This window comes from Tyto alba, unplaced genomic scaffold (genome assembly GCF_018691265.1).
Source record: "Tyto alba isolate M040663 unplaced genomic scaffold, T.alba_DEE_v4.0 Super-Scaffold_44, whole genome shotgun sequence".
In the NCBI taxonomy this organism is placed as follows: domain Eukaryota; kingdom Metazoa; phylum Chordata; class Aves; order Strigiformes; family Tytonidae; genus Tyto; species Tyto alba.
The window spans coordinates 5,189,993-5,216,607 of NW_024881320.1; the positions used below are offsets into that span (position 1 = coordinate 5,189,993).

General features: G+C 39.2%; 1 protein-coding gene across 1 annotated transcript in view; it reads left to right on the plus strand.

Annotated features, from left to right (window-relative positions):
- TMEM132B (transmembrane protein 132B) overlaps positions 1-23,705 on the plus strand; it is a 254,690-nt gene extending 230,985 nt beyond the window's left edge. Inside the window, exons 6-9 of the mRNA XM_042805547.1 lie at positions 10,417-10,622; positions 18,546-18,819; positions 20,244-20,435; positions 21,706-23,705. Coding sequence (XP_042661481.1) covers positions 10,417-10,622; positions 18,546-18,819; positions 20,244-20,435; positions 21,706-22,860 — 1,827 coding nt within the window. The 3' untranslated portion in view covers positions 22,861-23,705. The remainder of the gene's footprint in view (positions 1-10,416; positions 10,623-18,545; positions 18,820-20,243; positions 20,436-21,705) is intronic.
- Positions 23,706-26,615: the final 2,910 nt, after the last annotated feature.

Genomic DNA, 26,615 nt, shown 5'->3' on the forward strand with positions numbered 1-26,615 from the left:
TTCAGTCACAGGGATTAGAGCCATGAATCATGAACACTAAGTTTACTTAGTACACAGAAGATTACTTTTAAAGCCCATTATTTTACAAAGAACTTCAGTGGAACTGAAGTATGTTACATCTGCCTGAATATTCTCCCCTCTTACTTTTCTCAGTGATGTGTAAATTATTCTGTCAGCCTATAACCCTGTTTGTGTGAGTAATTCAAGTGGAGGGTAAAAAAAAAAAAAAGAGGGAAAAAAAATACCTTAGTTTATAGCTCAAACATATGTGTTAGCTTCACCTAATTAACAATTTTTACAAAAACAGGTTCAGTGTTTGCAGTTAGAATTGGTGCAAGAAAAAGCTGGCACCATATGCTGGGGTTTCACCAGATAAATAACTCTGAAGCCCTTCTGGGATACCAGCTGATGAATACGAAGCACAGGGATATTTACTTAAACTAACAAGTGTTGGTAATGCCTGATCTGCATAAGTTTAAGGACCAAATCCTTAAGCAAAAGCCACCTCAGAGAAGCATGGGCTTAGAATTTATGCTGGTAAGAGATCCTTTACCTCAGTGCAAAGATTGAAGATGTCTGCCTAGAGTTAAGCATGCCTGTCTGGGAAGGATGTTAGTCCAGGAGAGGTACTGCATCACAGTGATGAGGCAAGTAGAAGCCATGCTGGCTTGCATACTAGATTGCTTAAAAGAAACAGAAACTCATGGAGCAAGAATGGGAGTGGCACAATTTTGATTGCAAATGGACAAGGAAGCAGGAGATCCTGCTCTGAGCTCTGGTCAATGTGTTCCCATCAATAAAAGTAGTGGTTGAATGAAAAAAAAAGAGTGTTCATGAGGCTTCCCCCAAACACAAACTGTGCTGAGATTTAAATGAGCTTGAACGACGTGAGATAAGTTTCATGTGCACCTGCTCTTCTGCATCTTGGCAGTGGAACTGCTGCTCTATCGGTAAAGAGATAATTGCAGTTTGTCCAAACAACTCGGAGTATGACATACCAAAGAACTTCAGCCTCTGAAAAACACTGCCTAAAAATCTCCCTGTTCCAAGCTTGTGTCACCGCTGACTGTCATTGTATTACAATAGATAGAGAACTCCTCGCATGCTTTAAAACTCCTGGTCTGAGGCCAGTAAATCAGTAGAAAGTGTCTAATTTACTTCAGCAAGGGTTGGATCAAACCTAAAAAAGGCACACTGTATCCCCTACCACTTACATCTCATTTTTCTTTCACACATCTGGTTTCCCAACTGCCTGTAGAAATGTCTGTGCTAAGACCAATAGCAACACAGCCACCACTGTCTTTTAGTTATTGGTATCAAATATAATTTCTTCTGGTGCAGGGGAGCTGGCATTCCCAATGAACCAACCACTATGTATTCCAGCTACTGCAAACAAAGACATTATCTTCTCTTCTAAAGACACCAATGTCTTAATATGGCCATTGATTTGACCTAATGAAGATGATCTCTTTCTCTTAGTCTGTACACGGTGATGATAAATCAGCGGGGAGAGCAGAAACAGGAACTCCTAATTCTGACAAAATTCCTCAGCTTGATTTTTGTAGAAAAAAAAGTACAATTAAAAGCTCAGCTGATTAGCAAAGGAACTTGGTACATGGAGCAGAGAACATTTTGGCAGCCACTGTATTCTGCTATTAGCTGCCCCCCCAATCACTTTCAGTATTCACTCTACATAATCAATAAGAACGGAACGCCAGAGCGTCTGCCCTTTCTCGCAGCTGCACCACTGCTATGGATGCACAGCGGTTATTACTGAGCCTAAATTAAGTCAGGCCAAGCAGGAGACTGGAGTCTGAAAGCACATCCACCTTCTTTGGTCCTCCCCTTTCAACCTGTGTATCCGCCAAACTTGTCATCTCCAGCAGGACCGCCCCTGCACGGCATGCCGGAAAGTGAATGAGAGCAGCTGCTCTGCACCTGGGACTGAAATCCTGGCAGATCTCATGTGTTGTTTAATAATTTTGCATAGATCAACAGTTTTTGAATAGTGCACACTTCATTCAGTACAGCAGGTTTTTAAACTCTCATTGTACATTCATGGATCATTGCACCTTTTCTAAGCCACAGCAATTGTCTCTATTGTTAAACCAAAATGTTAATGTCTTCCATGCTGTCCTTCCCTCTAGTTCAGTGCATTTCAATGGGGGTTAAAAGGTAAAAAAAACTCTAAAATTTCAAATATCCATTCACATCATTACAAGCTATACCTAGTCTCATCTCCCTCCTCCCTCAATATCCTGCTTCTCTTCATCAGTAGTGTTAAATAGTGACATCTACAGAGAAAATGAGCAGAGGCTTCTTCAATAAAACAATAGGGTGTCACTAACTCTATTGTGCTTACTGCTGCTGAGCTGCTATTAAAATGGTCTCATGTTGTCCATGTGGAGCTCTGTGCATCTGTGTAACTGGTAATCCCCTCTACAAGCCTATCGCTCAGACCATCGTGTTTTTCTGGTCTCTTGAACACACAGCACTTCAGTTTATTATCTGGTTTTCCAAATCTGTGCTTTCCTGGACAAAAGGTTTTACTTTCGATCTTGCTTCTAACTCATCACTACGTTTCAGACCTGAGTCTCAATTAGTTTGTAGTTTGTACCACTGCCATAAGTAGTCTTCAGGCTAGGCCCAGTCTGGCAAACACACTTATGGAAGTTGTTACTAGCTGTATCTGTGATGTTCGGGGTGCGGCTTGCTGTAGCCATGGGGATTGTTTTTAAGGGGCTTGAACCGGGTCTGGGCTGGGCTGAGTACTGAAGCACTTGTGCTCCCACTAACTCCTCACTTTCAAAGCAAGTGATTGTCAGATTGTGCTTCTGTCTCTCATGAGAGAAACTTGAGGTCCAGACCTGTGTTTAGACTCTCCTTTACAACAATAAAACTGGGAAGAATGATCATTACAAAATGATAATTTCAAAATGACATGGATTTCCCAAAGGATTCATTTGTGTGGTTTTGGCAATCTCCACCTACCTGGTTAAATGACTGATAAGCTCTGAAATTCTAGCTTTTGATGCTTGATCATCCTCCACTTAGTTCAGTAGGATTGACAACAGCAGTTGTAAAATCAAGACTTTGGGTAATTAAAAAAAGAGCAGCTGTATCTGAAAATAACCCAAACACAGCAATATTCTTGACAATAGATGATGTGGCTGGCCTGTTGTTCCAGGATACCACAGTGCTGTGGGGGCTGAACAAACTTTCCTTCCCCAAACCAAATTTCCCCAAACAACAAGATTAGGGATACCTCTTGTTTCAGCATAGAAGTATGTGGTTTTCTAATTGATAAATGTTGCATTTTAAGACTACTTAAGATGAAGGGCAATGGAAATGCTTCAGGCTCATCTTGACATATTTCAGTTTTTACATTTTCTCCAGTGAAAGCTGGTAGTGTGTGTGTGTGGAAATCATTATATTCATATTTGTAAGTATAGCTATTGGATTGCATTGAATCATGCAGTTTGTATACTGTTTCCATGTAACATTATTATTTACTGATAAGGTGAAAAGCAAACACATATCGAACACATAGGATGGGGAATACTTGACTTAAACTGTTGCTATTGTTTCAAAGTAGGAAACAAACCTTATAATATATCTCAAGGGATTCCTACAGCCAACACTTACATCTGAAACTACAGCAGCTATTCCAGAGAACAGCACTTGGAGAACTGATTTGCCAATAAAAACAAATTAACATGAAAAGAATGTTTCAAAAATGACACTTCCAAGACTACTCTGCACATGTTTAAAATTAAAAGGGAATAAAACTTCTGGTTTTGTTAGTTTCAATTTCAGTATCATGTCATTTGCTGTCCTTTACTCTGTATATTCTTAATCTACCATTTGCCTCAAATTGCTCAGAGACGGTATCTGCAGACCGCAGTACACATAATTAGCTGGGGTGGGGGAAGCAGAACTATTGTCAGAATTAACTGCATAGAAAAATCCCTGCTTGTGATAGAGGCTGAAGTGAATGCACTGTTACGCCCAGCCGGCCACGTACAGTGCTGTGGTACATACCATGCAAGGGCTGCTTTGGAAGTTGCCCTGCGCTGCTGCGTGGGTGTCAGAAGCAAGAGCAGTGTCTCCTCCTCTCGGGTGGTTCTCACTCCGCTGGGTGCTGGGGGCCAATCCCACACCTCACCGCAGGAGTGCTGCGTCGTGGTGCTGCCTCAAGTACAGGGCAAAACAGAGACTGGCAGATTGGCCCAGAAGGGCTTTGCAGAGGTTTGCGTGCAGGTACCAGCACAGGGCGAGACACTGGACTGGCTGCCATGCAAGCCCGGAAGGAGACAAGATGTTCTGGGGCAGAACTGTAATTCAGCCTCGGTCAGTTAACTTTTATTTTAAAAGGGAAATACAATCTAGTGAAAATTTCTGCTTTTGCGTTATCTCTTGACATGTGCATATGGGCAAATATTGTGCACTAGAATAATTAACACATCATGACATAACATACCATACAACTACAGCCAAAATCTGACATTTTCTAGACTAGTATCAGGCATAATTCTGAATGTCAATAAAACCAGCATTTCTTAGCTGAAAAGGGTTTGGGAAAACCCTTTCTTTGTTTATTTGTCTCGAGACATGAAGTATATCTTTCTGTCCCTTTGTTGGTTTAGGAGAGACTCCAGCAATGGCTTCAGGCAGGCATAGTGCAGAAGGGGGCAGGAACCAGGGAAGGCACAGAGGTAACTTGCTGTTTGAAAGAAGGAGAAGTAAGAGGATAGGAAGAATAATAATCCTTCTTTTTGTCTTCCACTATTACCCAAACACTAAGCCAGATTCCTCAGGCTAAGGAAGCCATTTCAGACTGTGCTTCAAAAGCAAACATGGAACACTAGTAAAAATAAAGTACAAAATTATCCAAACCAGAAAAAAAAAAAAAAAAAAAAAGATACAGCCATGCTGTGGACATGTAAAAAGATGCAAGAGGCAGAAGAAAAATACACAGCATAAGAGTTTGAAGTAGCTCAGCAAGTCCTTCCTAACGGGCTGACAAGACAATGCCAGGAACAATGCCACAGAAAAGGCGGACAAGAAGGCATTCGGGAATTACCACAAAATTACAGTTTTAAGATTATTATGAGAATGAGCCATTTACTCTAGGCATTATTCACTGTAAAATCTTGTTACAAATGTTCTCTTTATAGCCTCAGACACAATAATGAGACTTTGCATCCCTTACACATTCAGTGCAAAGCAGCACAGTTCCTCTGACCTTTTATAAACATCTGCGATTTGCTGGTCTGTTATTCCTGCTGCTTTTTCCACAAGAGCTCTGGCTCCCGAGGCCGGTGGTGGGTGGGCAGTTTGCAGGGGGCTTCTGTGGCTGCAGCCACACCGCGTTCTGGGCTCTGCCTCTTATGCTGGACATCAGAAATAGCATTGTCTCAGGCAAGGATTGGGGTTTGCTGTTGAAAAAACAGGGTTACAAAACTGAAGGAGTCTGCACATCTGTCCCATTAAGCTTAAGTATCTTTAAATGCCAGTACATCTTGACTCCAGGCAAAAACCTCCTTTTGTAAAGGCCAGTTCTGCTGAAGTACTGGTGAAGGCTAATTTGAGAGCAAGTGTAAAAAGGACCTCTTTTCAAGGGTGAATTTGAACTTCAAATCATTTCAGGACCTGACTGGATAACCAAATGGCTACAGCTCTCAGCTGAAAAGACTGTGTGTTAAACCCTATTCTGACACACATTGCATGTGCCTCAGTTTCCTCTTCTATAAATGGGTTGTAAAAATACCACCATCCTTTTGGTTTTTGTATGTTAAAAATTCACAAATGAAAAGTGCCATAGTACAGTTTGGCAATGGACTTAGTACCACTCTTGAATCCACTTAGTCACTGTTGCATCATACCAAATTAAACAGAATTAATTCCTTTGGGTAGTAGTTCTTCCTTTAAAATTCATTATACATGTGCATACACAGCTGTGTGTGCACACACCATTCAGGTCGGTGTCAGTGAGAAGCATATGTCGGAAGGGGAAAAAAGATGAACTTGGAGATAAGGTATGGGCTGGGAAAGCCCTGAGGTGCTGCTGACTGGAGCTGCACGTGTGCTAGGGCTCACAAAGCCATCTTGTTCTCTCTTCCCACACAACAGAGTGCTGGGGAAAAAATGGCTGTGCCAAGCAGGCATTCAGCAGCAAAGTCTTGTTTAACAAAAAAACTCCTGAGTGGTTAACAGCCGCAAGGATTGTGACTGCTTTCTGTTACATCTATCTCATTCAGGCTCCTTACAAAATGACCTGCAAGCTGAGGGTAAGGTACGAGCTTTGGAATCAAATCTGCATGTAAAGATGAACCACACAGCAGGCATTATTTGTTTTCTTGTCAGTTCACATTCCCTCCGTTTTACCTGTTCACCCAAAGCGTGTATAAACCTCTGCTAACCTGAATATCAAATGGTTTCCCAATTACTCTTTTGGGCTGCTAGCTACTTTTGTACTGGATTAGTCTAAAACGAGGAGGCTGTGACAGACTGTACAGGACAAATTGTGCTTTTTACAATTACTTGTGGGGATTGGAGCCAACCACCTGCTTCCAAGCCCTGAGAGGTTAACTGCAGCTCTCTCTCTTTCTCTTGACCTGCATACCAGAGCACGTCGCCGGCCATCCTGCCCTTCTGGTTGCAAACTGTCTCAAATCACACTTTCTGATTTTGTCAGGCAGTTGACAATGGATGGTGACAGACTGTTTAAAAAACAGACTTGCTCTGTGCATTTTAGATGAGAGGGTGGCAATCTAAGTTTTTGCTGTGTTTTCTCACTGTGTAGTATTTGCAAGAGAGATTTAACAGCGTTTTTCCTCTTAGTTCCCTCAGAACCAGCAGCTCAGATGAAATCTGTGTTAAGTCTCCTGCTAAAGTAACTCTGCCTGTGTTGCCCTGATGCATCAGAGCCTGCCCCGTGGCGAATCGGAGTGCTTTCTGGTGTAAACAGGCACATACTCCCCAAACTCCAACAGCATCTTGAGCCACTTCTGGCAGTCAGAGTGTGACTAGAAAAGTATGGAGGAGACTTAAAAGGGGAGAAAGTGAAGGGGAACATTCACTGTAGGCCATTGGCCACAGAATACAGCTGGCACCAAGTCCCCAAACCTCATCATGTGTTTCTCACTCCCTCCTAACTTTGGAGGGGTGTCAGAGTGCTGTTAAAATGAAATCACAGCTCTAATCTGAGACCTGGATGAAACATTCTTTGTCCTGGGTCTGTAGTAGATCCCAAGTTGAACAGGAGTGCTGGGCGTTTTTATATATGCTCAAGGTTCTTGTTTCCTTTAGATGAACCAAATATACATTCAAGTAACAACTGCTGTAAGGTGCAGTGAATGAAACATGGAAGTAATTAAATGTATGTCAGTGTAACAGAGGCTTCTTCAGGTGAGCTTTAGTCTAGCCTCAGTGGTTAACACTGGTCATGATTTCACATACTTCATCACAGGATTTTGCTGGATTCCATTGACTCTGTGGTTTTCACCCTATTTGCAGAAACTTAATTTTCCTTTGGTTTGTTTGTACCTAATAGAATAAACCCAAATTCCAGATAGAGAACTGAAACAACAACAATACCTCTCCAAGTTTTCTTAACAAGGCTGGATTATTTTCTGGAAGATAGTTTTCAGTGAAATATGAGCTCTAAAATCTACACAAGGCCACTGGATGAACTTCTATAGCATAGGTATATATACTGATTTATACTTACCTCTTGGTCAGTATATAACTGACTGAATGACTCTGCCTAGACATATAATCTATGAAATTTGTAAACCTAGGCTGATAGTTTTACAGCTACAATTAAAGTCCATCTTTCAGTTCCCTAATTTAGCACCTTTCTTGCCTGCTGACAAGAAGACAAGAACATGTTAAGCAGCAAGAAGAGAATCTAAAATATTAGCTGCTGTCACATCAGATATTAGTTATTCTTCTGATGTGGTCTGGATATTTATCTGGATATATAAATCCAAAACACAGCACTCTACCAACTACTAGTAAGAAAATTAACTCTATCCCAGTCGAAACCAGGACACCTAATTATTTCTGTCTTGTATTAATTCTCACAAAACTCTACACGTGTAGGCTTTATGATTTAGAATCCCAACTGCTCTTTGAATTAATAGGCTTGCTTAACGTTATGCTTAAACTTTCCAGAGACACTTGTGACACATTATGATGGGGAAACCAAGATTCTGAGTATGCTCCATCTCATCTGTGATATTCCTGAGCCTGGAGTCCATTTTAAGCTCTTTATCAGATAGCTAGATTTATTTAGTTTTTAAAATTACTGTACTCCTTAAACATTTACGTGGCAGGAGTATTCTCTCCAGAAGAGTGACTTAGTTTCCTTTGCCCCATCCCTCATAACCTGACTTAGTCCCTTTGTAAAAAAGCAATTGATTGTAGTTTCAGTACTTTGATTAGGATCTCAGAAGCTGACTTGAAAATGGCAAATGTGGAAATGTAGCTCTTTTACTTTATATATGGGTATTGCATATGAAGTGAAAAAGATGAGAGAGTGAGCTTTTCTAAGAAGAATCCCAAGGCACTTGGCAGTATTTTTAGCAAAGCTGTTACCTAATAATAAGCAGTACAGGAGAATGACATTAGTTGTACAGTGATGTTGTAAGAGGGACAATCTAGAAAGTTTGGCTGCATGCTCTCACTAAGTGTGAAACGGTCGTTTGGTATGATCAGTGTTCAGTGGATATTTACCAACAGATCAACTGGCACAATGTTTCCCAATTGTTTCTCCTTCCATGCTTGGCTTGAGATTTGCCAGAATTTTCAATGTCTCAGGAGTCTGGAAATAGAACTTGTCACTGAATGACCTGCATAAAAGTTGCTCATATGCTTTTGCTTTTGCAGTAGCTGATTCCTAGACAAGTTACCTGTAAATCTTAAAAGTATTATGAGAACCATTTAGGCAAAATTTTGTTATTTAAATGTTCTCCGTATGATAGTAGAACTCAGGTATTGTTCATCTGACAGCAATATACCATGTTAGAGCTCAAGAGAAAAATGATGTTATTCCAAGATTTAAAGCAGCACAAACTTAATTTGAAGAAGTCATATGTGAGGACTGCTTTTGAGAGAAAAAATGGGCTGCTACATATTTTCTGTAATTTTTCTTGGCTCAGTAACCCCTAATTCCTGTTAATATCAGAAAAGATTTGAGCTACATTTGCAGAACAAACCCAGCCTGTGTTTCAGCATATTCCCCACTGAAGTCTACATGAGTTATCTCAGTAACTCCAGTAAACCAGAATTTAATCACTGGCTTAGCCAGACTCCCTTCAGATCTGAGTCCCAGTGCATTATACAACATGACAGAGAACAGTCCTGACAAGAGAACAAAGTCCATTTCAGTAACACAACTACATCTCATAAGCCATGGTTTTAAAAGATTAAAACCACAGTACATGGACTGTTGGAGACTATCACCTCTCTCTCGCTTCAAAGCAGAATGCTAACCTGTATATGGATACAAATACATGTATATATGCATGTACATATATACACATATACACCTATATGTTAAAATGTATGCATTAATCTAAATGTGTGTGTATACATAGGATCTAAAAGTACATACACACACGCACATTCATAAATATATTTTTAAAAGTACCTCACAAAGAGGGAGTTCTGTCTTTCCAGGGTGCAGGTCAAATGTGTCGCTATGTCACGTTCCTCCTGTAAATAGGATCTGTGCTCAGGACCCTGATTTTGTGCCAAAACATCCCTGAGACCAGGGGATTAGATGAGTTGTAGTATAGAGCCCACGCGCTAGTTTTGGCAGTAATTTCATATAATGACACAAAGCAACTATGAATACGTTTTTCTAAAACAATTACAGAGAAGTTCTAAAAATTAATGCTTCTGCTGCACTTCTGCTCATGAGCCATACGGGGTTCTTTGTCTTTCAGCATTACAGTGCTCAAAGAAAAAGGAAAGGATTCTGTTTTATGATTCTGAGTCAGTCTTTTTCTTACTAACATATGGCCCCATTTTTTCCAGGTTCTTTAAGCAAGTTGTAAACATAAACTTCGATGCACATGGAGTTTGATTCATGAAGAGTTTAATTTGCCTAGTATAAAAGATTCACATAGGTTATATAACATCATTAAATTATTTTTGCAGTTTGAGTAGCATCCACTGAGGAAAGCAGAACTGTTTCCCTTGGGTCCATTTATCACTGTTTGCTACTAATTAGAAAACTGGAAATGCAATATGCATGACTCACATTATCAGTGTTGTCTTTGAACTGATGTATCATGCCTTGTGCTTCCTCAGGAACTTTTATTCATTTCCTAATTAATCTTTCTTCTTTCCTTTTTTTTTTCTTTTCTTTTTTCTTTTTTTTTTTTTTTTTTTTTTTTTTTTTTTAAGGTTTCTGACAGATGTGACTCCATCTTCGTTAATGGCAAGGAAATGAAAAGCAAAGTGGATACTATTGTTAACTTCACTTATCAGCATTTTACCACCCAATTAGAAGTGACTGTCTGGGTTCCAAGGCTCCCACTGCAGATAGAGATCTCTGATACAGAGCTCAGCCAGATCAAAGGCTGGAGGATACCGGTCACCTCCAATAAAAGGTATGCTTACAGCATTGGCACAGCCCAGATATGTGCCCGGCACCTCTGATTTTAGAACACAACAAATTTTTAGAGTATTTCTCAGAATCTGAAGTCTCCTGTTTAAAATTAGCTTTACAGTCTGTCTTGGCCTTCATTAAAACATCCAACAATGGTATCAGTAGGCTACATTTTATCCTGATCTATACAGTTTAAAAATCAGTGGCTTTGCCTGGAGCATTAATCAATTCCACACAATCTCAGGAAATCATATCATACAGTTCAATGTGCCAATCTAAGGAAAAGGACGTGGACCTCCCCCATCCTGTCTGTAACATCATGTGTGTATGTGATATTCAGCATTGCCACTGCTTAAGTTTCTGTCTACAGTGCTAAATAAAATAGGGCCAAGGAGGGAGTGAGGGCACTGGCAGGGGGCTTGGACTAGATGATCTGTAAAGGTCCCTTCCAACCCAAAGCATCCTACAGCAGATCTGGCTGAAGCATTACTTAGCAGATCTGAATTAGACAAAAAAACCATGCTCCTATCGAAGTCTATATTCTGATGAATGGATTCTACCAGGAAAAGTGTGGATGGGGGAAAAAGAAGGGGAAGAGGGAGGGGGATTTTGAATTCTGTTCCCATTGTTCTCTACTGAAAACACTCATTCTAGAATAACCATCATTTGGACAATTTGCAAGATTAAGAACTTCCAGGAACACTGCTATATTGGTGGATTTCAGGCTAAGTTGAAAAATACTACTGGAGAACAAGGCATGACACCAGCTCAGATTTATAATACAGTGAAAAAGCATTTCTGGCAGCAGTAACTGCAGTGCTAAACACTGTGGCAGTTCTAGCTAAAGCACTCGATTTGCCCAGAACATCATCTCAGCTATTGAAGAGCCTTAAAGAGCCCAAACAGTCAGCAGTGGAGTAGAATTATCTCATACTTCATGAGGGCATAAAACTAAGGGTAATAGGACACAGTTTACAGGATACTCGGATAATGAGCTCCAGAGCAGGGGACTGACTGACCTCTTGGCTATGTGGACATTTTTTCTGGCTATGGCAGAAGAGGTGGTAAGGATCTGGCACAAGAGTAATGTGTGTGTTTGCTTCAGTGATAATGGCAAAGTTGCCATTTGTGGCAGGAAGAGATGTGTTACGTGAGGAATGAACATATGCCAGCTGCTTAAAGTTTCACTTAACTTACCTTCTTCTGCCTGTAACACGCCTAGTGCTGTAACACTCCTGTAGGCACAGCTCCTACTAAAAGCAGTGGGGATTTTGCTGAGTAAATGGCTGCAGGATTAGGCTACTAATGTTTATTATAGAAGTAAACTTGCAGGAGCAAGCTCAGTGAGTTAGACATTCAACTGTGGTTAATGGTTGTGGACATTCTGACTTTAAACCCATTACACACAGTGCTGAAAATTTACCCCCTGGTGTCTAGTTCTGATTTATTTGTCCAGCTGAAATAAAGATAATGGTCTGAGAGTCTGCTCTGTTTGCACGTTGGCAAGCAGTGCGAGTTTGCTGCTGCTCAGATTGCATCTGAACTGCTGGCACATCTTCAGCAAGCATTTTCCGTGAGAGGTAGAAGAGAAAGTATGGACACTGTATCATTCCCCAGAATTGCAGCTGGTATTTTATGACATTGTGTGTCATCAGTCCATACCCGTGTGAATGGGAAAGGTTTCAACTAGAAATAAATTATCTCTTGTTTTATGGAACATTCATGTCGATTTTTTTTTTAACTTTGGGGGCTATTCTAAATCAATAGGCAATCTAGGACTAGCATTGGTTGTGCTCACGCTGACATTTACTTTGTACATAAGGTTTTAACATTTCCTTTATTTTTAGATTTGGATGGGTTGTACCTGAGATTTAGTGGTTTTTCCTATTGTTTTATTTTGGTTTTTCCTCCTTCATTTTTAATCTGCTTATACCTCCATCTTCTGCATAGCTACCAGTTTCCCAATATCCTAAACATGGGGGAGTTTTTATGATGGGTTTTTAAATGGTGACCTGAAGTACAAAAGACATTTGGACTACAGTCAGGAGCTGCAGGTTGGTTTCTTGAATCCTTATTCAGTGATACAGCCAGAAGGCCACATTCGCTTATTCTGAACAACAGTTCAGCCTGTAATTCTTCACAGGTATACCCACCCGGTATGTACAATGCAGTGTTAGTGCTGTACAGTGAGAAGGTTGTCTTGTGCGATAAACCTGAGAATAGGTTTGAAAGAGAGAGAGTGGTTTAATCTTTAAAAAGAAACCAAATCCAAGCATTTCCCAGCAGGTGTGGTCGCCATAGCATTATATTGCTTCAATTTAATTTTCATGTGAGAGTCAGGATTTGCAGTTTGCATAAAGATTTTGATATCTATCCTTAAAGGAAACTAATTTGAAAAGAAGAAGGCATCTAACTTGTGGATTCTTTTGAAAGGCCCTGATAACAGGCTTAAGCTGTTTTAAATTTAGGTTCAGTCACAGATGGCCCACAGGTCAGCTGAAACTATATCACTGTCCTCACGTTTAGTCACGGAAGGATTTGTAATGTGTTTTCTTCATTCCTCACCACAGAGAAAACAATTTTCTCAGCAAACTCCAAACATTCCTTCATCTCCTCTGGCTCCCCCCCGGCCTCATTCCCACATGCTCAGTGTGGCTGTGCTAGTTCAGTTGTCTGAGGAGGGGCTGAGCCAGATGGCAAAATATAACTGGGTTTACTTTTAAATGTTTTTATTGGTGCTGTTGACAAAAGAAATGCTCGTGAAACTACTGCCTCAGCATGGCTGTTCTTTATCTGAATATAGCTGCTTCTATTTCAGATGTGAAAAAGTGTTTATATGCCCTAAATCACATCTGTTCTTTCCAATGATGTTTGTTATCTAATAAAATGTACTGCTTCTCCCTATAAACCCTGTCATGTTTGTAACTGTAAAATACATGAGATTACAGACATGTTTGCTTATCTAACTTCATGAATCATTTCCACAAAGTAACGAAAAGTTCTTTACAAAAATTCTGCAAATGCCACATGCCTAGCTCTGTTTGAACTGTGTCAGTTTTCACCTGGTCTGAACTGCCGTAAGAGCAGGAACTTTCTAGAGAAACAGAAAGAGGAAACAGGTTGCTTTTATGCCAGAAACTGGAAAAAAAAACCACTCTCCCCTATGTAAGAACAATAATACAATTTACCAGATCGGTCTGTAAATATATGGCAAACCTCTATTATTATCCAGAGGACAACTTGATCTATGCTGTGCGCTGCTGCAGATAGGAAGAGCCTCCCTTTCCCGATGACAGTCAGCTCCATGGATCAGCTCCTGACTGCTGCATGGTACATGGTCCTCGAATGAGCATGGACTGACAGAAACTCTACTCCTGCAATGGGCTGCAAAAAAGCCCACAATCTCAGCAAGTGAAAGATGCATATTTAAATTAAAGTCAAATATTAGAGTATAGAAGAGGTCCAGGCAGACTCTGCTAATCTAACAAGAACATTTTGATTCCTCATGCATCTGCAAAATAATTACCTTCTGGAAGTTCCTGCACTAGCTCTATGCACATACATATTTACAAGGGATGACTTGCTTCAAGTTGCATTAATAGGAATTGCATGGCTAAATTCTCACAGAACAACATAGAAATTTAATTTCAGTAAATATTTGCAACTGGGCTAGCACATTGTTTTCATGAGGCTCCTAAGGTAGATCCTAAGGTACATCACACAGCGACCCTGGTGTATGTTTCAGGATCAGGCACATAATTTACTGGACTTTTACCAGCATCTGGCTGTACTGAACAACAGCTGATAAAGCCATTACTAAGCTGTGGTGATGGCAAACCTCTGAGCAGCATTGAGCTTTGAAACCTATGAAACAGAGTTAAGCCAGACATGGCACTGCTTATGACTGGCAGTCAGTTGAACTAATGGTTAATGAGGTGCTAGCTCTGCTTTGATCCTGTCAATTACTAGAGACAAAATCAGGAAAGTTAGCCTAAGTTAAATGCAGGCAAAAATAAACTGCTTTAGTTAAACCTCTGCGTGAGTGCTACCACTCAGAAATAAAGCCATACTTCAAGGTGAATTAAGTGAAATTGGATTCAAACCATTCTGTTTGTGAATAACAACATCCACACAAAACTTGAACATGCTGTAATTTCACTCCTTTAGTTAATTGACTTTAATGTTCTATGGAGATAAGGCCATAGAGATTTTTGTTACTAGGTACACTGTATTTTCAAGATCTGTAAAGGTACCAAATTGCATTTCTTCTTTAATTGTGAGTAGAGCTATGCGCGACTCATTTCTGTAGCTTCTACTAAATCAACTTCTAGTGGCTTGTATTTTGTATCCGAAATAGATCTTTTTTTTTTCAATTAGGGGTGTTGCAAATGTTTTTTAAATACATGACTCTTTTTAATGAGCATTTCAGATTCAAAACCAGGAAAACTGATTTCTTTAGGGGTTTTTCAACAGAAAATTAGCATCTGGCCCAAGAACGGGATGCCTGGTTTGAGAGTGGGGCAAATTAAGAGACATACTTACAACTGCTCACAGACAGTGTCTGTAATATAAAGTTGACAGATCACTGATTAGATCAGTGCTAGCAGGCACCCTTGTAACAGGGCTGATGTTTTAACTTAGCTGGTAAAGGTTTTCTCTGTGTGAAATGTAAATTAAATGTAATTCTGGCAACCTTGGTTCACTCCAGAAAAGCAAAAAATCTTCCAAGCAAGTTTGCCAAGCAGCAAGAAATAGGATAAGAAGGATTTTGAGAGATATTCAGAGCTAACCTTGAAGATGACCAAGAGGACAAAAAGTACAATATGCAGCAATAGCTTGTATTCATGAGGACAGTCTTAAAAAGAAAATGAGCTCACTCCTTAATGAAGGATTTTAAGCCTACTGAAAACACTGAAGTTTAAGACTCTAAAGGGAGCTATTGCAATTCAGTGGATCTCAAACATTTTGTTGTGCCCATGGAGACAAAACACTGAAATGCTCTTACTAACTGAATCATGGATTTGTGGCTTTGAAGTGGAAATGGATATCATTTGTTTAAAAAAAGAAAGAACTTGAGTTGGTACCTGGTAAAGCAGATGTGCAAAGCTTCTACTGAAAATTCAAACACCTCTCTTTTTACTTTGCACTGACATAAGAAACTGCCTTGCCCATTCCATGGTTTAGGGATGCTTTTCTGATGATGCACATTTGCATGCAATAGAAACTAGGTATTTCTAAGGAGAAGTATACAGATACAAACACCTATAGATGTTTTTGTAAGGAGATGGAGACTAACCTTTGTTTTTTAGAGATACCACAAGCTGGACTTGAATCATCTTTTTGTGGTTGGTAGTACTGGCTGACCACACAGTCTTCAGCCTGACAATAAGGGCAGGAGTGCTCCATCTGCGGCCTTGTGCAACACTCCTTATGTCTGGTCATTCTTCCCACAACTCACATTGATGAGCTGTATGGGACTGGGGCTGAAAAATTCTTTCCCTCGAAGTTGTTTTGAATGTATTTCCTTTTGAACAGTTCAGTAGTCTAAAGTTTTAAACAGTGAAAGTAGAAATAAATAAGCACAGAAATAAATACGAGTAATAGTAACACATTGGATGAGTAAAACATCTGGTTATGTAACAGAAACAGAAAACACAGTTGTGTAAAAAAAATTAAGTCCGCATGAATGTTGAACATGTGAACATTTTTCTTCAAGCCACAGAACACTGGTTCTGTGTCTCTTTCCCCATGAGAAAACTGGTTCCCATTGGTTCTGTGGCTCTTTTCACCAAAATCCCATAGGTCAGATTTCTTACATGAATAGCTTCTGCACATTCTTCTCCAATTCTGCACAGGTACTAACGTTACTGTCTGTATTACTAAAAGAGGGTCAAATCCCAAAATCTCAGCGCTAAATCTGGTTTTCCCAAAGTCGGAGATTATTCAGAGCTGGGTTGTGGTTGAGATAAGCTGAAGAGGGTCAGAAGTGGGAATGTTAAGGAGTTCATAAATTCTTTTATAGCATTCTAAAGCCAAAAACAATCTAAATAGGCATGGGCCATGTAAGCTCTATGAATACCCCCCTTCTAGTTCTTTCCTTGCGGCTGTTTTGCTGACAGTCTGCCTTCAGCTCGTAGTCCAGATTGACACTTGTGTTGGGAAGGAAAGCACAATTGAAAGTTTCCTTGAAATACACAGCTAGTCTAATTCTTTGTGTAATGTAAACCCTAATTTAGGATCCTGTTTTTTTCTTAACAATTCAGTGGTTATTCAACATTGTTTCATTCAGTAACTAATAATGGACACTGTTGTTTTATACACACAAAACCAAAAAGGCTGCACCAAATACCATTTACTTGAGGCCAAATATATATATATTCGGCTAACAAGTGATGCATTGAAAAGGTATTTCCAGTGTATTAGGTTCTGTAACACCAGGACTTTCTATCATTTTGAAAAGCACAAGGGCTTTTCTTAGATATGTTTTCAGCTTACTGTTTGCCAACTTTGTCATAAAACAATTTATAACAAAAGCAATTCTGTTTTGTAATAGTTTTTCATAGCCAGCATTTCAAATGAGAAGATAAAGGAACACAGTAAACAGAAAACTACTTCCCAAAATACTGTGAAAAATAAGAGGCTTACCCTGTATTTCTCACCCTTGCTATAGAGGTAGCTTCAGGCTCAATAAATAAGTAAATGAGGAAGGCAAATTATTTCTGAGCAATGAATTCCACAGCACAGGAGCATAATGAGCAAAACTGTGACCACCTAGTGCTTAATACCTGACTTGAAAATGATAAGAGAATCCATGTGTTTGTCTCAAGTAATAAACAATAGCAGGGAAAAAAAAAAAAAAACACCAAAAAACAAACAACCACCAAAAAACAACAACAACAACAAAACAAAACAAAAAAAGCCAAACAAACCCCCCAAAAAACCACAAAAAAAAAAGGAATTGATGGGAAACTGGTTTTTAAACCAGACAAAATTCTGTGAGGTGTGACAGCACTGCTATCATATACAAATCACTGTGATACCTTATATAAGGTATCCATAAGGAAAGCTGTTAGATTGTCACAGGTTTTATTTTGCAAAGGGGACAGATGGTTAGAAAATGTTAAAGAAAGTGTGTCTAAGGCTGCAGTTGTTTCTGTGAGGTGAGTGGTAGTCTCACCAGTCTGGTGTGGTGTACTTGGAGTAATTCATGTCCTGAGTGGTAATTTAAGTGCCTAATTTGGATTTTTGGAAGCCCCATGTGGTGATTACATAACTAAAAATACCAGACACTCGCATGAACTGTATGAGATTTAAGGTGAAATCATGGTATATTTCTGAAATGCAGAGGGCTTAAGGAACCTATGAGCTAGGGATATGAGATAAGGTGGGGTGGTGTTACCTAAGCAGGGAAACCAGAGTGTGTTGGAGTAGTTTTGAAGAGATGAGCAAAGTGACACAAATGTTATAGGCAAAGGCGAAAAAAAGGATGTTAAAACATTTTCTCCCATCCCTCCTGAGCTGCTACAGGGGTTTGTTCTAGAATTGCCCTCTCATAAACATTTCACGCTACTTTCCTTAGCCCTCTACAAGATTTGAGTGCTGCTTGGAGACACAGCAAACAAGTGGTGGCTCCACTGAAATCTCAGTGATGGCAGACATATTTTTAAGTTGCTGGGAGGTCCCACTCAAACAAAGAATTCATTAACATAAGTGACAGTAGCTTTTAAATTGTACAGCTCAAAAAAGCTGTACAAGCATCTCACCAGATTTAGTAACCTACACATCCCAGATCTGGTTTCCTATTTCTCACACAGCAGCAGATGATGATAACATTAATCTAATTGAAAATACCATGCAACTGAGACTCCGCAGTGTTGTGGGGAGACTGTGGCAATGCAGATAACAAACTTGGATCTATTTACAGGCCTACCCGTGACAGTGAAGATGAAGAGGATGATGAGAAAAAAGGAAGGGGTTGTACCCTGCAGTATCAGCATGCCATGGTGCGAGTCCTCACACAGTTTGTAGCTGAATCCTCTGAGTTTGGAGGCCACTTGACCTATATGCTAGGCTCCGAGTGGCAGTTTGACATCACTGACCTTGTGACTGATTTCATGAAGGTAGAAGAACCCAAGATTGCTAAGCTTCAAGATGGCCGAGTTCTGATCGGTCGTGAGCACGGCATCACCACGGTCCAGGTACAGCCTAAAATGTATCTGCAGCTTCTGTACAGAGAGTTCTGGATGCACCCATACAATAGCTAGTTAGCTTATAAAATTAATTGCTCTCAGAAAAAAAAAAAAACAAGCTGAAAAAAATTTACATGCTAAACATAAAAGGAAGTTTGAATGGGTTTTCATTTTTGCTATTTGGCACTTCCATAAAATACCTTTAGGTGAAGCTTCTGAAGCGATTTATCCATGTTAATGTGACTAGCAACACAGTGAGATTTTTCTGAACAGTGAAACAGGTTATATGATGAAAATACCTAGTTTCTTTTAAGTGGGACCTTATGAATTTAACTGTTAGGAAATTTGTCCAAAGATCTACATGCATCTTTATGTGCTTAAATGTCCTTGGAAAATTAGTCCCTTTATGTTCACAAAATGAAACACAAAAAATGGACACAAAAATAATTTTCAGAAATCTTTCAGAGTGTTCATGTTCACCACCTGTGTCTCTGTCTAACTTTATGCATACTTCTTAATCAAAATAAAGGAATACAAAAGCATTGGGGCTCTTCATATTAACCGGAAACATCTGTAATGGTCCAGTCACACTAAGTTTCCTTTGTAGGCAACACAAAGAAACAGGTATTTTCAGGGCTCAGTGCCTTTCAGCCTACAACAAAATATTACAAGGAGGTCAACGGGATTTCTGCCCTTAAATATGTCTCTTTCACCCCAGTGACTATAAAAGAGCAGAAGGCAGTGAGCTCTGATGCAGGTAGCTACGCTGTAGATTTCTCATGTTAGTTTGGACAAATCACACCTCAAATATTTTGGGCGTGAACCAGCTGTTTCTGGCATCAGTAGAAAGATGACTGTCTCCTCCTAAGCATGTCAAAAACGAGGTCTTAGAGCAAACTGACAGAACTATTTTGGCATTGAAAAATTCAGACAGGCACCCAATGGGATCTTCAACGTTCTTCTGAAAATCTCACTTTCATTTCATTCAGGTCCTCTGTCCCTATAAAGGCATCAGGCCAAGCTCCTATCAGCCAGGCTTTGTACACTTATTTATTCCCTTACTGAGTTTCAGCGTTAATCAATGTCTTACACTATGTCTTGTGCTACACTGCATTCATAGGAGGTTTTCTAGAGCACACAAAAATTACTTTTTTTTTTTTTAAAAAACTAATCCATTTAATTTAATTTATAACCCATTGTTGAGATGAAGCTGCAATTTTGAAGTGACTGGTTATTTTATTAAATTATTTTTGTAAATAAAGTAATTTAGCAGGAAATGAGTGTAATGTCTTGGGGGAAACATCAATTATAGTTTATACATGGATGTGACAAACCCAAGATTAATCCAAAGTCTTATGCTGATTAGAGGCTAACCTTGCTTTATAACACAGTTAGTTGCTGTTTCATGCAAGGCGTTTGCTTTCTTTTTCAAGGTTCTGTCACCTCTTTCTGATTCCATCTTGGCAGAGAAGACAGTGATAGTTCTAGATGACCGTGTAACCATTACAGATCTAGGAGTACAACTAGTTTCAGGATTGTCCCTCTCCTTACAAATCAGCAAAGGAAATAAGAGAGCTATCATTTCTACCACCACTGCATATGATATCCTTCATACTCCAAAACAGGTACGATTCACAATAGTATACAGAATTAATTTATTTGTTTGTTGTGCTTTGTCAGAAGCTAGGGAAAAGTTACTTGCTATAAATTTCAGACAGCACATAAAACGTGTGACTTTGTGAAAAGCAGTAACTTCACATAGTAAAGGCTTACTGACCAACTCCTACAGGTGCAAACATCCATACAGAATGCACACTAAACTCTTCAGAACTAGTTTGCAGACCTGTACAGCACAGGGAATGTGATGGACATGTCTGTGCATGCATAATGCTGTAGAAAGCATGTATGTGCCACTCGATATTTTTTTCTATGGGAAAATATAGCTTAGCTATGTAAGCAGAGGTAGAAACCCCATGCCTTAGTCTTGCAAAGTCAGTTCAGCCAAAAGGACTTTTGGCTGCATGTTGAGAAGTTTTCACAATCGGCACTGTTAAAATCTGATGAGTTTGTACTTACTTTGAACCATATAATCTGAGGAATTAAATAGCTTTCAATGAGATACCAGAATAAATTACATACATCTTTTTTATTGTATCTATTATAGAATTGAGACTCTCTCACTAGAGAAGGTGTAACTATCTTTCTAGTACTAGTAATTAGCAGTAAGAAGACAAATTGTTTTGGTCAAAACTTCCTTAAAAATGTTCTTTTGTGGGTGTTTCTGTAGTTCCCAGAAAAGACTTACAATCACTTTTGTATATTTCACATAATCTTGTATATTTGAAAGCATGACAATAAATTTAAAATATTGCATTGTGTTCTTAACATAGTTAGTTTCAATGGGCTGAATGGGATCACCATTCCAACACATAACAGCTCTGCATGTTGTATTAAATATGGCATTAGAACTGCAGTATTACAGAAATTCCCCATTATAGGTCCTTTATAAAATTAATTAACTGGGACTTTGGAAATATGATTATTTTTGTCATGAGGCCCTGGCACTCAAAAGAGGCTTCTCACTTCAGACTGAAAAAAAGACTTGTAGAATTTTTTTTGTCAGCATTTTTTATTAAATTTAGATGATCATGTTTTTCATAGATACTGAAGATGAGATAAATGCCTAAGTGGTCTAGAGAACACAAATCTGCAAGAAGAAAATGAGAAGCAGAGTAGACATTTTGTTTTTCTTTTTTTTAAAAAGCAAAATGTACCAAAGTTAAACTATGTATGTATTTTGCCAATGTCAAACAGACTTAAAACAACTGAGTGTCTGATATGTGCTCTCTTACCTTTCATACCTTCTTTTTTTCCCCTCATTCTCTCTCCCCCCAGGAAGCCATAGTCAGTGCTTGGATTTTGTTCAGTGATGGGTCAGTGACACCATTAGATATCTATGACTCCAAGGACTTCTCGATCACCATCACTTCGCTGGATGAGATGGTAGTGTCTGCACACCAAAACCTTCAGTCCAAATGGCCTGGGGTAGTGGCAGAAGGGGATGGGCAGGGACCTCTGATTAAAATTGAAATGGTCATCAGTGAGCCATGTCAGAAGACTAAGCGGAAGAGCATTCTGGCTGTTGGGAAAGGAAATGTCAAAGTGAAGTTTGGTCAAAAAGATTCTGACCAAAAAGGAAGCACTAATGACATTGATGACACGGACAGAGATTTTAAAAGCCATGGAAGCAATTCTATAGAGAAACCTGCAGAACAAGAGAGGACAGCACAAGAATGGTCCAAAAACCATGAGGACATGTTCAGTCATGAAGACAATGCAAACAAAAGCACAACTTTCATATCTCCCATTGATCAGGAGTCCCTGGAGGATGGCCAGCTCCAAAATAACCCAACTGCCTTCACAGGTTTCCCTACACAAGTAGAAATACCAGGAGAAAACAATCCCAGTGATCTCACATTGACTTCAAGAGGATTAACAGATTTGGAGATTGGCATGTATGCCCTGCTGTGTGTTTTCTGCTTAGCAATCTTGGTCTTTTTGATTAACTGTGTGGCATTTGCTTGGAAGTACAGGCATAAAAGGTTTGCTGTGAGTGAGCAAGGCAACATCCCCCATTCCCATGATTGGGTCTGGCTTGGAAATGAGGTTGAACTGCTGGAGAACCCAGTTGACATTTCGCTCCCATCAGAGGAGTGCACTACCATGATTGACAGAGGAATGCAGTTTGAAGAAAGCAACTTTCTCCTTAATGGGAGTTCTCAGAAGACTCTTCATAATCATATCCTCAGATCTTCTGAGTACCTTTGTGAAAAAGAAGTTAAAAGTGAACCTATAAATCCTTCTGGGCCAAAGCAGAAGCGAGTAAAGTTCACTTCCTATACAACAATACTGCCAGAGGATGGAGGCCCCTACACCAACTCAATTCTATTTGACAGTGATGATAATATTAAATGGGTATGCCAAGATATGAATCTTGGTGATTCCAAGGAACTTAGGGACTACATGGAAAGACTGCAAGACAATATGTAAAACTTCTTTCTTATGTTTGTAATCACCTTTATGCCTTCTGTTTATGGATGGTGGAGCAGTCAGTCCAGTCAGCAATAGGAACAAGACAGTCCAACCTTGGAGTTACCGGGATGATAACCTGATATCACTGAGCAGGTACAAGAGGCTGGCTGAGTTAAACCTGTTTCACCACAAACCAGGATGTGCCCCTAAAACAGCTACCTGTAGGTGTTGGAGGTGTCACACGCGATGGCTGTTTTTGTATACTGCCTGGTACTAGCAAAATGCTAATACAACTACGCTCAGACTCAGAGGAGACTTCATTTGTTTGTCATCTCTCATGATAAATGGCAAATCAGAAAAGAAAAGGATATTTGTTTGCATTGATTTTTCTAGTTGTTGTCCTTTGTAAAGCACAGTGGACATTTCTTGCTTACAGCCTGAAACAAGGCTTACATTAAAAGGGATCTGAATGAATCTAATTTTATTGCCTATGTGCAATGCAGCCGAGTATTCTTCTTATTTTTTACAGATATAAAAACCCCCATGTGGTTAATTTCTTTTCCTATTGTTTATGAATTTTATTTGACTGACTGAGGGAACATTAACTATTTTCTTTGAAGGGGCTTATTTTCGGTTGTACCAAAGTGTAGTACAGTAATATTTGTAATGATTTAAGTTTTCTATTCATCTGCATCAGCCCCTAGAGATACCTCCTTCATCACTGGTTATCTTTCTCCTTTCCATATGGGTATATGGGTCCTTAGGATTTGAAGTATAGAAAGGTATTAGAACTCTTACTGGGAAAGGGTTGTATCTTCTTACAGGGAACTGTAAATACAATAATAAACCCTGGAAAATAAAAATCAAGGAGTAGCTCTGGGTTTACTTTTGTCATTGCTAATATGAAAAAGTAACCTACAACAAAACAGCACACACTTCAAAGGAAAATGTTTTGCTGAAACAGCAGCTTGGTTGACAATACACATTATTACCAGAATGAGAAAGTCAAATGTGGTACTGAAATGCATAGAATAGGAGGATTTCCTAGCAAATAAGCAGAAGTTTGGAGTCACTGTTACTCTGTCCTAGTTAATACATTGATGGCAGAGTTTTAGCAGGACAAAGAAGTCCATGTTCAACAGCTAACACCCCAGACCTTGTCTAAAACATCTCTGACTATTAAAGAGAAAAAACTTTACACTGTGTTTCATTAAAAAAGGAAGAAGGAAAGAAAAGACGCACTGGGCACATTATAAAGTGACTATTCCCAATTTTAGCAAGGAAAACATGCTGGAGCTTCAAAGCTGCCATTTCATATGCATTACATGTATTTTTTTTTACTGAAGGATGACTGAAATAAGTTGAAAATTACAGTTAGAAAAAAAATGAATCTACATAATATTTATAAAAACCAGTAAAGCACATGTTCTTGTGATTGATCCTGTACAATAAACACAAGATCCAAATTACAACTGCCTTATATACTGTAGTTCCCATCTTTTAGATATATCAATATAGGATTTGAATTTTATAATTCAGTTCTGATATTAGAACAGACCAGAAACCTTAACTATGGGAAATTCTGCATTTGGATCCTAATCCATAACTGGGAACATGTTTAATATAACTATTGCAAAATATGAGAATTTTAGTGGTGAGACTAGAAAGTGAGGACACCAGGCTTATATAAGTGATTAGAGACTTATGTTTGCTGGCACTGAACTGCATAGTGAGGGGATGGCATCTGTTATAATCTAATTTTAAGTAGAGAAAATAATATTTCTCTAGCGCAGAGATCCTTCTATTTCATAAGGGATGCAGCACTTTGCGTCAAATGAAATCTTGGGTTGTTTAACAAATGTTCTCTATTCTCTAAATGATCCAGACCTCGTAAGGAAATATTAATTCCTACTATGATCCTTATTACTAACAACATAAAAATACCTTTTTAGAATTTAACATCTTTTCCCAACATGTTATTTTGTATTTTGCCCAACCATAAGGCAAGAATGTTGTTCGCACAACAGTAAATGAGTCTAAGTCAATTTAGTCTTGAAATCAGAGGAAACAACATATTCATGTATGCATAGCCATCAGTTTACCAGTAAAGCAATGCTCTTGCAGCAATGTACTGGGCTCACGACCCCGGTTCTGCCAAGTACACCAGCAGCTGTGGAATGCCATCCCTAGGCAGTGCCACACAAGCACACCGAGTGCCGAGGGACACATGGGTGTGCTCAGCTGCTCTTCTGACTCATTAACAGGTAACGGAAGGCAACAGCTTCATTTACTTCCATAGGAAATTTCCCTTCAAGGGCTATGGCTTCAAAGACAGGATCGCTAAGTAAAGGTGCTTCCTACTGGCATACTGGTGTGTCCTTGAACTTGTACCTGAGGCTTAAGTCCTGGTTGTCCATAGTACCTACAAGCAGCTATAAGTTCAGGCTATATTCTAGTGTGTGGAGGAAGGACAGTCCTACGTGCACTGTGGTCATTGCCAGAAGCCACCACAGGAGACCTCAGGCTATTTCAGCATTTACTTGCCATGTTGCTTGCAAACCCCATGCTTTCAGATCTTGCTGGCAAAGACAGTTATACATGCAGGGTTCCAGGACTGTTAGTGTCGCACCAGAAATGCTTCCATGTTGGTGTTTACTGAGCATGTATCCGAAATACACTCTGGAGTAGAATGTGACATGTAACTAGGGTCAGTGTTCTGTTTACCACAGGGGGGGAAAGTCCAGCACAGCATCCGTCAGTGTGGTTGTGAAGTTCCTCACTGACTCAGTGGCTGAATATGAGGCTTCTGTAGAGTCATGACTTTTGCAGTCATAGGCATCATACTATCCTAAAGTTAAATTGCAAATGCAGCCCGTTAGAAAGGAGTACAGCCACTATTGGTGATCAGTTAAACAATAGAATTGGATACAGCTGGCCAGAAAAGACTCTTACCCAAATCTGGCAAGAAGGGGGGGGGGGGGGGAAATCTACAACTGCTGATTCATACATCCTTTTTTTTTTTTTTTACATCACTTCTTACAAGAAAGTTCTTACATGCAAAACAAAACAAAACAAAACGAAGTGTAAAGAGAGAATTCTATTCTCAGTAAAACTGGGATAACACCAATAAAGGTGGCATTATTCTGGACTTATGCTGGTTTAAGCACTTATGCTACTTCTCAGAAATTGAAAGGAAAACAATTAGATTAATATATTTGATGCAAAATATAGTTCTGAGTCAATCAGTCCATTTTAAATAAAGTATCTCAAATTTTAGTTTCAAAATTATGACATACATTAAATGTAAGTTTAATTTAAAATTATTAAAAACTACAATTTTCTGATTCACCTGATTTTTTTTCAGTGACACTTCTAAGATAAAGTATTTTATTAATGGAATATATATTCCACTTTGCTGTTAAATGAACAGCATTTATATATTGATAAAAGAGTCTCTGCTTTTGAGAGTACAAAGCAAAGGTAGCCAAATGATCAAAAGGCACAACATGTATGTATGCAGGAAACTAGAATTGTTTAAAAAAGAAAATAGGAACTATACTGACAGATTAATTAGAATTATGCTTCAGTAGGTGCCCAGGAAAGCAACACCTGTAATTCAATACTGAACAGCACATCTTACTAATGGCATGTATAGAGAAGACATTGTGAGCGAGTTTCTTTGCCTGCTATCAAGGAAAGACAGTATGTAATAACAGTATCTACACCAGGAGACACCCAGGAAAAGTTATGTAAGCAGATTGGATTAATGGAAC